Raw genomic sequence first — 17,954 nt, 5'->3', positions numbered from 1 at the left:
ACAGTAGTTAAATATCACCCCTTGACCCATGGAAGCATGGTGGTTACCCCCGAAGACGGGTGGGCTGGTATTTCACCTTAGGGGTTGATTACTTAGGCAATAGTGGGACATGGACAATTGAGCACCAGTCACTTTAAGGTATATCAAAAGGGGTTTATTTCTTACTTTCACACTCCTAGGAGAGAATTAAATGCACAGGATACTCATGATTTACTAGACTCCACAAAAGGGAATCACGATAATTATAGTCATCACAGATAGAGACCCCTGAAGCCGAGGTTGCATTCTGTGATTGTAACACTCCTGATTGTAAGGTACTTGAAAAATCTGCTCCGGCACCCTGGAGAGAATACTCCATATTCCAGTGGGGTCCAAGCTCCACATTCGAGCTTTTTTATGGCCCCTCGTCACATCTGGAGGTCTTCTATGGTTCCTCAATCCCCAGGGTCCACAGGCTAGGCCTCAAATCCAGGCCACTGTACAGCCACATGATTATCAGGGAGAAGACCCAAGACACACCCCTGCCCATGGCAGGAGGCCCAGGGAAGAACAGAATGTTTTCCAAGGGTCATTCACTGAATATTTATCCTCTCCCAGTATGCACCAGTGGCAAGGAAACTCCTACTGGTTGGCCAAGAAGAGATACGTATTCATAACTCTTATTAGTGGAGCTCTTATGCTTTTCTCAGAGGCAGCAGTTCCACCTACTGGCATTAGAAAGACACATACAGTAATCAGGGCCCAGAAGATACCTAAGACAGCTAAACTATCAACTCAAGCTAAGCTGACTTAAGCTTAGCACCACTAAATTTAGAAGAGACTCCTAATCAAGGCAGGGAGGCTACAGTTATCTACAGTATTTTCAAGCAATGCTGTCTCTCATTGCAACCTTCGTCAGAACCAGAAAAAGGGGTTGTGAGACAGAAGCTTTACTACTGTTACGTATTCACTTATGGAAATTTCAGCTTGAGCTATTGACCCCTGTAAAGTACAAACTTATTAGGGCAGAGTGGAAATGGAGTTCTTGTGCAAATGCACCAAAATCTTAAATTGCTTGCTCAGAAAGAGAATACTATATGTTTTTTTATGCTATATTTCATATTTATGTTAATAATAATAAAAATGTCAATATTCCATTTCTAACCATAGATATTAAATAAAATATATATAAAACAACTATACATGAAATGAGTAGCTACCTGCAAAGCAGACACGTAATACTTACCTGTTACTGTATCATGTAGTGATGTAGAGGTTGGCAGATAGAACCACAAAGTGTAGTGGGGATGTCTGCATTCGATACTGCCGAAACTGTTAAATGTAAATGTAGATCTTTTAGCAAGATTATCTCTTCAACTCCATGGATTTTGGTGGCATTAAAAGTGGAACAGGTAATTAATTAGTGTTTACTTTGCAGGGAATTGCTCATTTCAGTTATTATAAATGTCAGTTGGTTTAATAAGTGTTCAAATCTATAAGTCTTTATATGTTAAAATGCCCATTGTATAGCAATACCACCTTTACAATTAAGGGCTATGACATAAACAGTCCCTGTTGTAAAATGTCAAAACAGGTGCTTTTAATTATTTGTCACTAGATTTCCTGTAGTGCGCTTTATAAAATTACCTATGCTTCACATTTTGCAAATTTCTTCAACAGGAAAGTGTAGTCTGATCATTACTGTCATTTGTTTGCATCCTAAAAGTCAACATGACATTTTTAAAACCATTATGTACTTTCACCCTTCTCATCTAAAACTTATGTGAATGCCATTTTTATCCCCATCGGGAAAAGGAAACTGTTTTTAGCAAAGAACATGTGCTGCTCATCAAAAAACTGCTATAATATTAACAAGTGCGATCACCACAACTTCACTGACCTCTTGTAAATAGCAGGGAAAGCAGCAAGTAATGCATCTCAGGGGTCTAATAACTGTGATTACTTCCCGGCCAGCATTATTAGAAATGTGCATTTTGAAAGGCCGCACTGGGCCACACAAGTTTTTGTTAAGGTAGATGTTTTCTTCTTTTGCAAAGTAAATTCTTTGTCCAAAGATGTCCTTTATTTCATACTTGTTGCTCTTTTCAGTGCCAAGGAATACTTGATAAACAGAAACAAAGTCATGTTAGCACAGCAATGTCACATCATACATATGACTCAACAATATTTTACTGTACTGCCATTATGTAAGGCATATGGCAATAGAGTAAAACTTTTTGAAGTTGAAGCATATTTAAATACTTTCCAGTTTGAAGTGGGCGGGGCTTCATAAAAAGCTGCAGAGTGGTAAAGTAATTCTAAAGGCCTAAATTAAATAAAAAAATAAAATAATGAACACGTCTGTACTTACCTGCTGTGTGCCGTGGTTTTGCACAAAGCAGCCCAGATCCTCCTCTTCTCGGGTCCCTTGCCGGCGTTCATGGCCCCTCCCTTCTGTTGGGTGCCCCCACAGCAAGTAGCTTGCTATGGGCGCACCCGAGCCTATGCACTCACCAGTCGCAGCTCTGTGTGTCCATTCACACAGAGCTGCAGCTCAGCACTGCCCCCTCTCTCTTCTCATTGGCTCACTGACTGTGATTGACAGCACTGGGAGCCAATGGCTCCCGCTGCTGTCTCAGCTAGAGGAGAGGGAGTCCCGGAATAGCCAAGACTCTAGTGGACATCACTGGATCGAGAGGCAGCTTAGGTGAGTATTGGGGGGGCTGGGGGGGGATGCTGCACACAAAAGGTTTATTACCTTCATGCATAGAATGCATGAAGGTAAAAAACCCTTAAGCCTTTACAACCACTTTAAGCAGTATTATCAGACTGACAATTCTGCTGTCCAAAGGTGCCCCTTGTTCCTCATCATCCAGAGTGGAGGCACTCTAATACAGAAAGGGTGTTTTTGGGCAGATCACCAAGTAAAAACAGAAAGAAAAAAGCCTAAGAAAGAAAACTAATGCAGCCACCACATCTAGGAATTGGTAAGCTGCAATATACTGTATGACATTTCTGACTTTGGGTTTAATACCACTTTAATGTGCATTGAAACCTAGGATTCTTTAACACATGGCACATCGACTCGTCAGCTCAATCTAGTTGCCATAATACAGCATTTTCCTAATTGGGGTCAGCTACAATTATGCAGCTGACAACTGTAGGAAGTCAACATATTACATAATTTATAGGGATTATTTGAAGAGACATTTACACAGCAATTTCTTTTTTAGTAAATAGTCCCTTAAGAATGAAATTCTGGAATCCTGGAGGCTGGAAGTGTCTAACTGGGGGCTGAACTAAATAGAGGCAAAATACCAAAGGCACAAATAATATATGTCAGCACACACATACATTTTCTCAAGTCTTGGGCCCTTTTTAATTGCATGCAAATAATGATTTTTATTCCCTTTTCTAGCCTCTACACTGCTCAACTACTTCAAGAAAGAGTCATTTTAGTAAAACAGTGATCTTCAGAATTCCTCTCCAATGGAAAATTAATTGTTTATAACTTACTCAGCAATATATCACTAATAACATATCAACAATAAAATCTCATATACAAATCTAGTCATTATCAAATGTTTATAGTATGCAAGATTTGTGTATAGGATTTGCCATTGAATTATTAATAGTGATAGAGGGTTACTTGAAGCAATTTCTATTACACATAGACCTCTTCAAAGATAAAGAGATAAAGAATGATTTGGTACTCTTTTGCCTAAAAGGTCCTATTATAGATTGCTAATTTTCCTACAAAGTAAATAACTAGCCAACATATGATTTATCCTGCCAACCCAAATTTAGAATAGCATAACAGAAGTTAATAGTATCACTTGAATCTACTCTAGGATCCTATAAGAATTATGCTTGGAGTAGAATTTTAGAACCATTTGTAGCCACACACACACATTTTAGTCTTTCTTCAATTCTAATGGTGAAAAGTTGGAGCCTCTTTCATGTTCCTATTGTTCTAGTGTGTTGGGACCTACATCAAAGTTGAGAGTAACTTGGACTTCCCCTTTATGATGTTTCCCATAGACATGTGCACTCCGAAAATTTTTGTTTTGTTTCCTTTCAGATGCATTTGTTAATTGAAGAATTTCATTTTGTCATATTCATTATGCTGAACCAATTTGTTTTCAGAATTAATTTTGTATCTTCGGCTTTCGTTTCATATATTCATAGGTCCAGGTGGATTTGAAAAATGTTGTAATCTTTCCAGAAGAATGCTATATATTCGATACAGTATATTATCAGACCGGACAGATTCAATATTTTCAGATGCTAGTCCATCCCACCAAGAGAAATTGACATGAGCTGATTGGACAATATTGACTGGTGTCATGTGTATCTGAATTAATAATCAGAATGAAATTCAGATCCATTCATTATCCTAATCCAAATTATGGAAAAAATGTGAAAATGTTAATAATTTCCCGTAGGCGCAAACTATTATCGCTTGATGGGACGTCATCCAAATGAAACAAATGAAAGGAATGCGTTTGTTAATTTAGTTATAACTTTTTTCAGTGATAGTCACCAGGTGACAGTGGGCAGGTAGAGAAGTCAAGTCTCCCCAACATGGTCCCAGATAGAATTAAAATATGACAGAGGTTCTAATCCTTTTCCACTTTATCCAAAACTATAAAAACAACATTGGATTTAAAGGGTTAACTGTACATACTGATCAATGCTAAATGCTTTGGAAATTTACAGTGCATGTGTGTTAATTTGTAAGTACTGAAGATTTGATTTTGCAAACAATTTAAAGCAGAACTGTTTGATTCTGCAAGGTTCCATCTTCAGTGTGGGCATCTGAAGCCCACTCGGACATTCTTCCGGGAAATGGTGCTGCTGCGCAGTGTGAAGAAGGTGTGGAGACTTCCTTGTATTGAAGGATGCCATAGCAATGGCGGTGTCAGTGGAAGTTCCCGCCCCTTTGCTATGACAACCGTCAATCAATGAAGCAACCCAAAAAGGGAGCAAGTCAGTCTTCCCTGCTGCCCATTGATTCCTGGGATTGATGACACATATATCCCATGGACCAATGAGTGGGTGAATATGACGTACCTGGCCGTGGCAAGGTACATGGGCGGCACAGTGGCTTAGTGGTTAGCACATCTGCCTTGCAGTAAATGAGTCATGGGTTCGATTCCCGACCATGGTGCCTCCTGCATGGAGTTTGCATGTTCTCCCTGTGCTTGTGTGGGTTTCCTCTGGGTGCTCCCATTTCCTCCCACACTCCAAAGACATGTTGGTAGGTGAATTGGCTCCTGTCTAAATTGGCCCTAATATGTGTATGTATGAATGTAAATTAGGGACCTTAGATTGTACGCCCCTTGAGGGTTAGGGACTGATGTGAATGTTCAATATATATGTGTAAAGGACTGCGTAAATTGACAGTGCTATATAAGTACCTGAAATAAATAAATAAATAAATAGGAAGTAAAACACTTAAGCCCAAATAAAGGTATGAAAACATTGAAAAAAAGTGCCAAACATTGATGGGGCAGCAAGAAAGAGATAGGGACAAACTTTAAAAGTCAGGTGGAACTCTGCTTTAAATATTAACATACATATGTAGGGCTTCTGTAACTACAACCACTGCAAAGCGGTTCATCCTTAAAATTTACAGCAAAAGCTCCTAAATTTTACCTTTTTTTTATATATATAAGCATCGTAATTTCTAATTTATCTCCTAGATTGTAAATTCCAAGGAGCAGGGCCCTCCTATCCCTCTTGTATTGAACTGTATTGTCTCCTGTTATATTGTAAAGCGTTGAGCAAACTGTTGGTGCTATATAAATCCTGTATTATTATAATAATAATTTGAAAACAATACAGGTGCAGTGAAAGAGGGTAGAGAGCAAAGTGTTGTGACCTGACTTTTAATTGTGTTTGATTAATTGTTCCACACGACCCATAACTACAGATGCCATTGAGGGCTTGTTTTACAGCTGATGCAAGAATTGAATAAGAATATGTAAAAAAATAGGCTGGTCATAGTTTTCCATTAAAGTGTTTGTAGAGTATTTTTAGGTGGAATGTCAGATGCTCTTGTCTCCTATGCTTCACCAGAGTTTGCAATAAAATTAAGGGGCAGACACCACTGAATGTTTTATTATACTAAAAGTGAACTATAGTGTGTTCTGTGTAAGCCAACTTAAAATTAGATAAAGCCACTGTTAATAGATTAGTTAGTTAGTTAGTTATTTAACTATATCATAGTTGCCAGTACAGTTATAATTGCACTTGATTCAATAAATGTGGCTCTTACTTCTAGTAATTGCTTTAACCTACAGTTTACTTCGTGCTGTTCCTCCAATCACTATGTAATTTAAGATCAAGCTATTGGGTAAATTACTCAAACAATATTTAAATTCTTTATACAGTATGGAGCTGAACTAAAACAATAATGCGAGTGATGAGCGGAGCATTAAAATGAAGAATCATGTAGAATCCATCATTGAATATAATTTTAAATACAAAATAAGTATCCTACGGTGATCGATCAAGCTTGAACATATTTTGTTTTTTCTCCCACCAATCCACTCAATACCTGATTTTGTACTTTAAATTTTCGTGCAAGCCATTAAATATTGCAGTCATTGCAAAAAGAAAAAAAAGAAAGCACTAAAGGAATGGAAGTTTGTATAGCCATAGGCAAGATTATCCACGTGGAGTCAGTTGCAAGCTGGGCTTGTTCTCCTGTGGGGTCCTTTAGCTATGTTGTTTAATACTTGTCTCCTACTAAGACTCAAGCCTTAATTGAATTCAAGACAAAATGCCCTTTTGTTAAATCTCACTGTCATCATTCACATACATTATCTTTTTCAAATTCTTTCTAGACCTCTTGTAGCTAATTGGTGGCAGTTTTCCTGTAAATACAACTTGTACCGAGGCAGGAGTGAAAATCATGAAAAGCATCACTAAGTGTCACAGTTCCTTTTATATGCTGAAAGATGTACAGTGATCCAAAAAGCTTTAATTTGAATCCAATTTCAGATTCATGGAGAGGTAAAAAGATAGAATTTATTTTAAATAGTAGGAAGTAGCATGTGTGAAATGGAGGTGGGGGTGGAAAACATTTCAGAAGTCAATGTTATTTCTTCATTGATCTATAGATTTAGATCCAAAATTTTTCTTCCTGAAATATAATATTGTGACAGATAATGCTTGCCTGATTATTTAAAGCTGAATTATAGGAATACACTGTTCTACATAGTCATTATTAAACTAATATAGAGGTAAGACCTCCAAGGGAAAGACTTATACATATTGTTAAAAATCAGTGTACATGTCGTGTTGGATTCGCTATATATTTGTGGGCAAAGGAACCATATTTGTAATGCAGCAAATATGCTGTCACTGAATGTTTAACATAATAAATATTTCTTATCCTAACAGTATCTTTTTTTGGGGTTAAAAGGGGCCTTTTTCATGGCATGCCCAATGCTGAGGGGCATGTGGAATGGTATCAGTATGGAAAGGAGCTTCCTGCACACATGCCATTGGGGTACCAATTTACATGCCTGTTGGTCCAAGCTAGTAGTGCCACAAACTTATTTTTTATTTTTAAAATAAAAGAAATTGTGAATGCTGATCCTGTGTGCAAACACAGAATCAGCTTTTGGTTTAGTGGGTCTATATACAGATTTTTTTTTTTTGGACTAGACTTAGACTTAAGACTAGATTTAGACTTTAAGACTTAGGGAATCAGTACATCCCCCCCCCCCTCAATAAAATGCAAGAAATTCTGTATATAGCTTGGTCCAACAGGCTTGTAGATTGGTACCCCAACGGCATGTGTGCAGGAAGCATTCAGCTCCCTTCCATGCTGATATCATCCCACATGCCCCGCAGCAGTGAAGGAGTTTCCTTATCTGATTAGTTTTTTCGGGTTAGTGACCCAAAGTGTTGAATCCAGAGACAGCCAAGCAACTAGTATGCGTAGGAGTTCACCAATGGTAGCCCTTATTTCTCATTTGAAAAATATGCAGTGAATGTTTAGTTAATGCAAGATTAATTTTATTTTAAATAGTTTGAATAAGCACATCCTCCTGCCTGCATGCCTGAGCTAAGAACAGATGGATTTTAGGAAGTAAATCCTACATGAATCATCTGCCCTTACTCCCTAAGTCTTAGGGAATCAGTACATTTCCCAAAAAAATGCAAGAAATTCTGTATATAGACCCACTAAACCAAAAGCTGATTCTGTGTTTCCACACAGGATGATCATTCAAAATTTTTTTAATTTTCAATCTAAAAAATAAGTGTGTGGCACTACCAGTTTGGTCCAACAGGCATGCAAATTGGTACCCCAATGGCATGTGTGCAGGAAGCGTTAAGCTCACTTCCATTCTGATACCATCCCACATGCCCCTCAGCATTGAGGAAGTTTCCTTATCTGCATAGTTTTTCCGAGTTAGTGACCCAAAGAGTTGAATCCAGAGACAGCCTAGCAACTAGTATATGTAGGAGTTCACCAATGGTAGCCCTTATTTCTCATTTGAAAAATATGCAGTGAATGTTTAGTTAATGCAGGATTAATTTTATTTTAAATAGTTTGAATAGACGCATTTTCCTATTGAAGGACAGATGTTAATGAATTTATTGATTGCAATAAATGTACTTTCCTGTCAAATATTGTTGGCCTGGTATGTCAGGGAAAATCTGATGATACTCACAGAACTTTTAATGATAACTACTCACCTCCCAGCAACTCCGCTTGCTGATGAACAATGATCTGTTGTACCTAGAAAACCAATTCATATATAAACGTTATATCTCATAAATGATAGTTATCTAACACAGCACATGTAGTACAATGCGTACAGAGAGACAACTTGCGAAGCTTTGGCTTATCTATATTCACAGCAGACAGTAAGTCAAATATAGAGCTTAAAGTGGAACTTCATTCCCCCCCAATCAACATTGACTATTGTTAATCCTTATGCTGCTAGCATTAGGAAATAGATAGGAAAGTATATCATATTAAATTGTTTTAAACTTTATGTTTACATTTTTTTCAGTTACCCCGTGGTTTCCATGCCTAGGCAAATTATATCATACATACCAGAAGTCTACAGCTAAGCACATCCTCCTGCCTGCATGCCTGAGCTAAGAGCATATGGATTTCAGAAAGTAAATCCTACATGAATCATCTGCTCTTATTTAAGATGGCCACAACCATAAATGCTAGGGTGGTGTTTTTAAAAGCGATTTCTCAGCAAAATAAACCATGTAGACATGGATGGATGGGTGAATTTGCTTTGAATATTAAAAATTAATTAAGCAATGTTTTTTTTTGTTTGTGGGGTTTAGACTCAGTGTAGTTCTTTTTTAAGAGACACTTCTCTTTCTTTGAATTACTCATTATTCTGTAACAACAGATTTGGGAAAAAAATCTAATCTTAAAAGTTTTATTGAACTGGTTTACTTGTTAAAATGTTTTTTGATGTGTCCAGTAACTCTTGTTATTCACAAATCACTGCTACAATACTGTATATGCCTTGAATATAAACCACAATGTAGAACCTACAGCATCCCCCACAACCTTCTTTTGGTCTCCCCCTCTTGAAAACTGCCTGAACAGCTCCCCTTCTAATACCTAGTACCTGAAAAATATTAGGATGACAGCACTGAACAATACAATAGAAGCTAATTGGTTCTCAGTGCTGGTCCAATTTCTGACTCCTGATTTCTGATATGCAAAGAATTTTGGGAAATTAGTATAAAATTGGTTTTCAGGTAATTATATTAGCACTATGTGATAACACTTTTCCTGGATTTAAAATGAATAAATAACCCAGATACATTTTTCTTTATTATTTTTTTTTATTTGCCTGGAGCTCTGAAACAATGAAAATATTTTAAATTCACCTTGCTTAGATGTTCTAAACCGGGCGGTACCAGGAACCTCGGTTCTGGAATCTTTGTGTCAAGTTTTGCTTTCCATGGTGGTGGAGAGTCCAGATGCTCTCTCTGATCTATATGCTGGGGTGTGCCAGGCAGATAATTTGGAAGATCCTTATCTTGATGAGACCAAGCATCTAAACAAATACAAATCAAGGGCTATTTTACTGAAATATTGGCATTAAAGGTCTGTGAATGTTTTCATTTATTCATATCATGCTATAGCTAGTGGTTAGTCACATTCAAATGGACTTGTCTAACGTTAAAGGTGTTTCATTGCTTAACTAAGCAGCTTTTTCAAACCATTGGATAAGAAGAAAAATACTTTTAACATTGCAGCACAATTCAAGTTGAATGTGACTTACTAATCTTAGCTAGGCTGATGGTGAATATAAAGGAGCTGGACTGAAGAAGTTTTGTCCAAGTCAAGCAGAAGACAGAAGACAAAAGACTACTGGAGTCACCAGTATTGCTTGTAGACTCCCTGCAGCTGATCTTTACCTCTTTACTGTGTTGTGATGTCTTGTTATGCACAGTGTTGAGGTTCTTTTCGTGATACAGGAGTTTTACTTTCTTGTGTTAGAATTTTCCACTTCATGAGTAATGATCTTATGACTGGTGGAAGTATGATCAAGAAACAACGGTTGAGGTGCAGAAACCACAGATCCACAGAATGGATGAAACAGAGGCAGGGAGATCCCTCCAATGAAAGTCCTCAGGTAAGGCTTTCACTCCAGCAGGGAGACCAGTGTGCAGCACAGTAGGGACATCATCACACCTCACTCCAAATCTTGTGAGAATAGCAGTAAGTGGCACAGTGAATGATCTTAAATTACAGATACACAGTTCTAGGTCTCAAACAAAGGAAATGCCTTGGTACAGAAGGTTCATGGTTTTCTTTTCATGTGGAATTAAAGACAAAGGTAAATCTTTAAGGGCACTGCCACAGACATGTCCCCTATAGTATTAAAAATTTTGAATTCCACTTTATAATGTGCAACCTACAGTGACCAATCCATTCTTCTGCAGGTTCCCTTTGGTTACAAAAATCATTGTACTAATTCATGTTATAAGATACTGATTCTTGGATACCCAGTCATGGGGAATTGCAGGAGAAATGCATGCAAGGTAGTGAATACAAAAGGAATGGATGCATAGAAATGACTGTCAACTCCCTCCCTAATTACCTACTCCTCCCCTCAATAGTATTTACTAAGCTTTCATGGCAACAAAAGGAGTAAAAAAATAAATATAGTATAGTGGTATAAAGGTTCATTTTTTTTAAAGGAGGTCTATGGTCACATCACTTTCATTTTATAATATTATTGTAATAGCAAAACAAACAATATTTATTTTTGACAATTCAATATAAGCTTGTAAAATCTCCTTTCATACTGTGAGTGCTGACTGCTGGCCATCTATTTCCACAACTTCCTGGATTCCCTGCATGCTTGGTTCCCTCCATGGAACCTTGCTGCCTGCAAGCAGTGATTCCTGTACTGATTCACCTCCTGAAACGCCTCCTCTCAGTACCTCTGTAGTTCAGAAGGCAGGCTGTTTGAAATGTGTGACACAGCAGTGACTACTCACATATGGAATACTAGCATATTATGAAAGACTGACCATGTAATGAAGCCCTCCCAATGGTATGCTGTTAATGCTGACAGGGCTTCCATCTTTACCCAGTCTTCCTTCTGGGTTCGTGGGTTCTGGCCATTTGAATGGCTGAGCCACAATGATGTTACACCTGTGCATACTCAATATGCTGTCACTTCAGAGCACAGTGCACATGCGCCGGTGACAACAATGGCTGCAGAAATAGTGAATATCTCCTAAATGGTGCATGTTTCCTTTATAAAAAGTTTACTAGTAGGTACAAGTCACCCATCGTAGACAGTTCTCATCACAACATTTGTCCCTATTGGAAGATTTTTCCTTCACCTTTTTGCTCTCATAACATTTTAAAATGAAGGATTTCACTTTATTTTCTGTTGCAGTAACAATAGAGACAGAGAACACAAGAAAATCATGGCAGAGAGTCTAACCCTTCCCTTCTCTATTTAAAAAAAACAAAATGTGTTGCCTATACCTGCACTAGGAAAACTGTTGCAAAATAAATGTCAGCCCACCATTGATGTTCTCTCCCTCTGAAAATTCTACATACAGCAAAAAACTTGGGTGGCTAGAACTTTCCAAAAAAAAAAAAAGGTCAGCAATGGCAGCCCTCATATGTCTCTCCTGACATGTTTGCTTTAAAGAAGGAAAAAATAAAACAAGATCGCACTGGCCTAGCGCATTATCTCAGACAGCAGTTTATTGAATGAAAGTTGAATTATACTCTCAAACAAGAAGTGACAAATTGCATAAGAAACGACAATCACTGGAAATATGCTTCATATGGCACCAAGAGCCCCGACATAAAAGAAGTGTCATCCAAGTGCCAAAGAAAGGCTGACGTGTTTCGAAGGAAACCCTCTTCCTCAGAGGGTGTTTACTTTAAACCGTGAGTAAAATGCATTATATCTTAGTGATCAATACCTTTTATCCCTGCAATGAACACTATCACACCTGTAGAGGCTGTGATTTCAGACATTTATGGAGAAATATTTCTCTTATGCCAAGTTCCAACCTTCCCCCCCCAAAAAAATGTCCTTATCCAATTTAAATGTTCTACTTGTCAACAGTCTAGGCAGAAGTATAATTATTAAGATTATCATCCACTGAAAAATATCATTTGTAATGGATTAGTTGCCATACATTGTGATAAAGAAATGCAAACCTTGTCCTACTGTTCGAACCTTAAAATGGATGAACCCTACTTGTGGTTCACCAAATGCACGGATGTTTTAATATCTAAAAACCCCAAGACCTTTTGCTCATTTTTCTCATGTTGTATTGCTCAGAGCTGTTTTGTGCATAAAAAAACATAGCTGACAACAATATTACTTCCTATAAGATTATGCTGTTGTTTTTCCTCCTTATTTTAGAAGTAGAGTGTCAATTCTGTTATCATTTTCTTCCATTACTTTGCCAACAACTGCTACTTTCTACTAATCAGTATAGATAATTGCTGTACTGACATGCTTAATGTGAGTGAATGAAATGTCTTTTGTGAAGTTCTTTTTTTCCAGCCTTAGCTGTTCTGAAAATAAGTGAGTTCAGTAAATGCTTTCTACTGCACATTGGCTCTTATGTGTTAATTAGACATAATGGAACAGCAAACACTTCAGTGTCTGACATCACTAGGAGTCTAGCTGCTACATATCACTTCCTCCTGCCACTGCTGCCACTGTTTCTTTCTATTGTTTACTGCCAGACCACCATGAAAAAGTTTCCAGAACCTCTTTGAGCTTCTATTTAAATATGTATAAGCATGGTGTAAATAATTTATATACTGATCTCCAGTCCGTTTTACAGTCAGCATTGTTTCATGGCTCTATTCTTTGTGCTATATATGAGAGTTAATTAAATGAAATGAAATGAACTGCTCCAGAGTGTTTTAAAATAAGATGTGGAGTTTAACTTTATTTATGATCTTTAAACTCTTGGAAATTTTTATAATAGGTCCATGTCTCTGCAGTGTGTTATTGCATATATAGCAGGAAATGAGTACTTTAAACTAGCTGTGCTGAGCTGTGTTGTACTGCAGACCTCTTTTATATTTCTTCGAAGAATTAAGCTGCACATACACTTATAGATGTCTTTTGTTCAGCCTTCAGTCAGAATGTAAAAATATATCTGATTCCTCTATCCACTCTATACAGCATGGATGGATGAATTTCCTGTTGAGACTGTTGTATTTTGACAGCTGGACCTGCTGGCTGTCAAAATATCCAATCAGTGGGTGCATCTGATTGGATGCAGCCACCGTTCGGCCAGCAATTTTCCACCTGGCTCATTTGATTTTTCAGGTCAGCCAGGAGGAGGCTGACAGGCCCACCCTCTGAGCTAGTTTCATTCATATCCTCAGGAATTTCAACAGTGTATGGCCAGCTTAACTGTTCTCTCATTAATAGACCACTATAGTAAAAACAATATTTTACTATTGTATCTGTATAGGAGTTAAAGTGTAGATAGAATCTGTTTTTAGTTTTGAATGGGGAAACGACAGTTAGACCCTCTAATATTTAATTTATTAGATATTTAATTTATTAGATTTATTAGATAGATAATTTATTAATTGCTGTCTGTGTCCCTGCTGGGGAGATTAACCTATATATTTGTTCTGATAGATGTCATAGAGAGATTGAAATTCAGCAGGAACTGGCTGAATTTTGATCAATGTGTGGCAATCCCTAGTCAACAGAAGTCGACTTCTGTCAAATGAGCAGGTTGGAAAACGTATGTTGATCAGGCAATCAGCAGTAGGAGCTTCTGTCAGAATACAATATCAAGGCAAGGGGGATTCCTTCATCTACCTCACTTGTGTGGATGGAGCAATCTATCCATTTTTTTTGTTCAGCCTACTGGCTGAACAAATAAATAGAAAAAAAGAGTTGTGTATAACCAGCTTAAAAATTATGGAAAATCAAAACTTTTAGACTTGTCACCAAAGCAAGAGTTGTAGGTAAACATATCTAATGAGGACAAATACAGTATTCCGGTGACAACTTTCTAGGAATGCAATGCCCCTCACTTTGGGGAGGGTTATTCTCATCCTGTTGTTTCTTCAGGGCAGGAAGCAGCAGCAATCATCCCAGCAGCACACAAACAGAAAAGAATAAATTGATAGGGGCTTTGTCCCTTCCTTACCTTAATTAAAAAAAAAAAAGTTTTGCCTATACATAATACTTATAAAGACAGTATTCGGTACGTAAATTGCATTTCTTATTTCACATGCTTTTAAATTTTCTTCCCCATTTGTGTGCACACCAAGCTGTCCAGCAAAAAAAGACAGAGGGTGGGACAAACTATTATCCTGATAGGGGTGCTTACAATAGTCATCTTTTATTTATAAAGTTTACAATTTTTTTTCTTTGAAAGAAAATAAAAAACTGCTGCTGTAACTGCTGAAACAGTATTAACTGAAGTTGGGCATTAATTTATTTATTACTTACTTGGAGTCAGTCTAATAGTACCCTGTCAACAGAGTGAATTTGCTGCAGTGATTTAACTGCAGAACAAAGAGTGTCACCCCGTTAGAGGAAGTAATAACATCAAACAATCTGCTGATAGAATCAACGAGTAATGAAACCATGCTCCAGGGGAGATTGGGTAACAAAAACTTGCTAATATTAACAAGCGGCATCATACACGTCATGTTTTATTTTGCTCATAGTTCCACTTTAAATACAAGACATACTTGGTATCAGAGGCGGACTGACAACTCATGGGGCCCCTGGGCAATAGGGGATCATGGGGCCCCTGTGTCCTTGCCCAAACTACAAAAAGCCTATGAAAAAGGTACCAGGGGCATCTTAAGGGGCCCCCTACTGACCCCAGGCCCTTGGGCAGTGCCCGAGTTTCCAAATAGTCAGTACGCCCCTGCTTGGTATCATTGTGGAAGGTACATTACTATAGGAGTCTGGACACATGGCGCCTGAATGTACCATTGATATTACATACTATTATTACAATTAAACTGCATATGGTCTGTTCATGGGTCTTGAATGAAATTTGGATATCAAGATTTGCCCATTACTTATCTCATAGTTCCTCTCATAAAGTCAGTAACATAACAGTAGGTCATGCCACATGTAGTTTGATAAAACACATATCTGTGTGTATGTTATTGACTTTTTTATTTTGACAGATTTCTAATAGATCTCAAGATTAAACCCTCTTTAGTCGTAAGTTGAGGGTGTAGTTTAGAGGATGTAGGTTACCTTTAAGCTTTAAATAGCTTGTCTGGTATACCGTTTCTCATATTCTATAACATAATCAATAACCACTGCAACATGACTTCTCGCCTAATAATGAGTAAGTCCCCCTTTTGCTGCCAAAACAACCATGACCCCTCTAGACATGGACTCCACTAGACCTCTGAAGGGATGTTGTGGCATCTAGTACCATGTTTTCAATAGCAGGTCACTGCCTTCGTAAGCTTGCCTTCTTCCTGTAGTGCATCCTGGTGCCATCTGTTTCTCAGGTAAGCGACGTACACGCACCTGGCCATCCACATGATGTAAAAGAAAACATGGTTCATCAGATCAGGCCACCTTCTTCCATTGCTCCATAATCCAATTCTGATGCTCACATGTCCATTGTAGGCACTTTTGACTGTGCACAAGGGTCACCAAGGGCACCTTGACCGGTTTGCAGTTATGGAGCCCCATACACAACATACTACATTGCACTGTGTGTTCTGACACCTTTCTATCAGAACCAGCATTGACTTTTTTAGCAATATGAGCTACAGTGACCCTTCTATTGGATTAGACTACATAGTCCAGCTTTCACTCCCCATGTGCATAAATGAGCCTTGGCCTTCCACGAACTTGCTGTAGGTTTGCCAATTTTCCTTACTTGGATCACTTTTGATAGGTCCTGACCACTGAAGACTGTCCCACAAGATCTGTAGTTTGGAGCCGCTCTGTCTCAGTCATCTAGCCATTACAATTTGGTCACTGTCAAAGTTGCGCAAATCCTTAACCTTACCCACTTTTTCTGTTGTCAACACAGCAACTTCAGGGACAACATGATTCCTTGCTGCCTAATATATCCCACTGACTTTCAGGTGCCATTGAAATGAGATAATCATTGTTATTCAGTTAACCTGTCAGTGGTCATAAAGTAATGGCTGATTGGTGTAAGTTACTTATTTTAATATTCAAACACTTTAAGGATGGTACATTTGATTAACTTGTGGAAATATATAACCAAACAACTTGCTCAGTAGCTATTTCAGCATATTCATTATTACATAAATGCATACAATAATGACATGCAAGTTTGTTTTTGTTAAGAAAGATATAAAGGACAATAATATAACACTAATCCTAAATCTCATATAAAAACATAGAAAGATACGGTAACTTCTTTTCGTTGCTATTATTACATTTGTTTTACCTTGTATATACACACTAATATATATTTAATTAATACATTTTTAGTTATAGTTACATTTGACTACTACAAAATGTAAATTAATTTACTGTTGTATAGGTGGTTAAAAATCAACAAATTATTGTTTGAAAACACTAGGTATACACATTAAAAAAGAACAAAAAATATTTATGTTTTTGTGGTATTTATAAAACAAGTCCACTTTTTTCTGTTGTTGTTTATTACATTATCTAGATTTATGATATGACTGCTTAATAAACAGCAGCTAAAAGTTGAGAATCATCGTTTATTGACTTACCTTGGGAGGCCATGGAAGTGCCTATGCCACCTCTTCAAAGACAGCTAGGTTAAAAGCAATAGCTTCTTCTCTGTGCTTTAAGGAAGGCAGATCTCAGCAGGTATAGCAACTTCAGAGGCTTCCTACCTGGTGTTATGTTCCACAGGAACAGGTAGGGAATGACTTTCCCATCTCATGTTGCAAACTCACGTATATTGTGACTACAGCTCACAGAACATGAGTCAATTAAAGAGAATATTCCCAGGAAGTATAGTGTAGAAGGCACAACACATTGTACACACAAGAATATAAATTAGAGTGCAGAAAAATGATATTTTACTAAATGATGCAAACGTGCTGTTTTGTATATGATCTTCTGGACTCAATTATTCACTCATCCATAATAGAAGAGTTTCATGGGGGTAGGAATAGGAATTACATAAACATCCATCTTGTTCTATCCTGCAACTTCTGAAGTCTAAAACCAGATTTCTATGACCAGACATTGCTTTGACTGCCAGTCTATCTAATTATTTCTAACTCTTTTTTTCCTTCCGTCCATCCAGCTTGTATTAAGGCAACTACTTCCACACGTAACACAAGATATTTGTGCATCTTTTTCTTTATATTGTAGATTTTTTATTAATGGCACACACCAATTATAAAAGTACAAAGATACAGCATTAACATATGTGTGGACAATATACGTAAAAAAGACAACATATGAAACAGTAAATAGTTAACAGACAGCATGGTAAGACTGCATATTTTAACA

The 17,954-nt window shown here is 37.5% G+C and overlaps 1 protein-coding gene across 1 annotated transcript in view; it reads right to left on the bottom strand.

The window, feature by feature from the left end:
* The window catches only part of LOC149469262 (phospholipid scramblase family member 5-like), a 96,789-nt gene extending 79,576 nt beyond the window's left edge, over positions 1–17,213 (bottom strand). Inside the window, exons 1-4 of the mRNA XM_089669550.1 lie at positions 17,201–17,213; positions 9,865–10,034; positions 8,695–8,737; positions 1,880–2,100 (exon numbers count right to left, since the gene is read on the bottom strand). Coding sequence (XP_089525676.1) covers positions 1,880–2,100; positions 8,695–8,737; positions 9,865–10,034; positions 17,201–17,213 — 447 coding nt within the window. The remainder of the gene's footprint in view (positions 1–1,879; positions 2,101–8,694; positions 8,738–9,864; positions 10,035–17,200) is intronic.
* Positions 17,214–17,954: the final 741 nt, after the last annotated feature.

The sequence above is a fragment of the Staurois parvus genome, unplaced genomic scaffold, assembly GCF_062004578.1.
Source record: "Staurois parvus isolate SC_StPar_1 unplaced genomic scaffold, SC_StPar_1.0 ptg000078l, whole genome shotgun sequence".
Lineage (NCBI taxonomy): Eukaryota > Metazoa > Chordata > Amphibia > Anura > Ranidae > Staurois > Staurois parvus.
The sequence above is the reverse complement of the archived record's forward strand: the minus strand, read 5'-3'. Positions and strand labels throughout refer to the sequence as shown.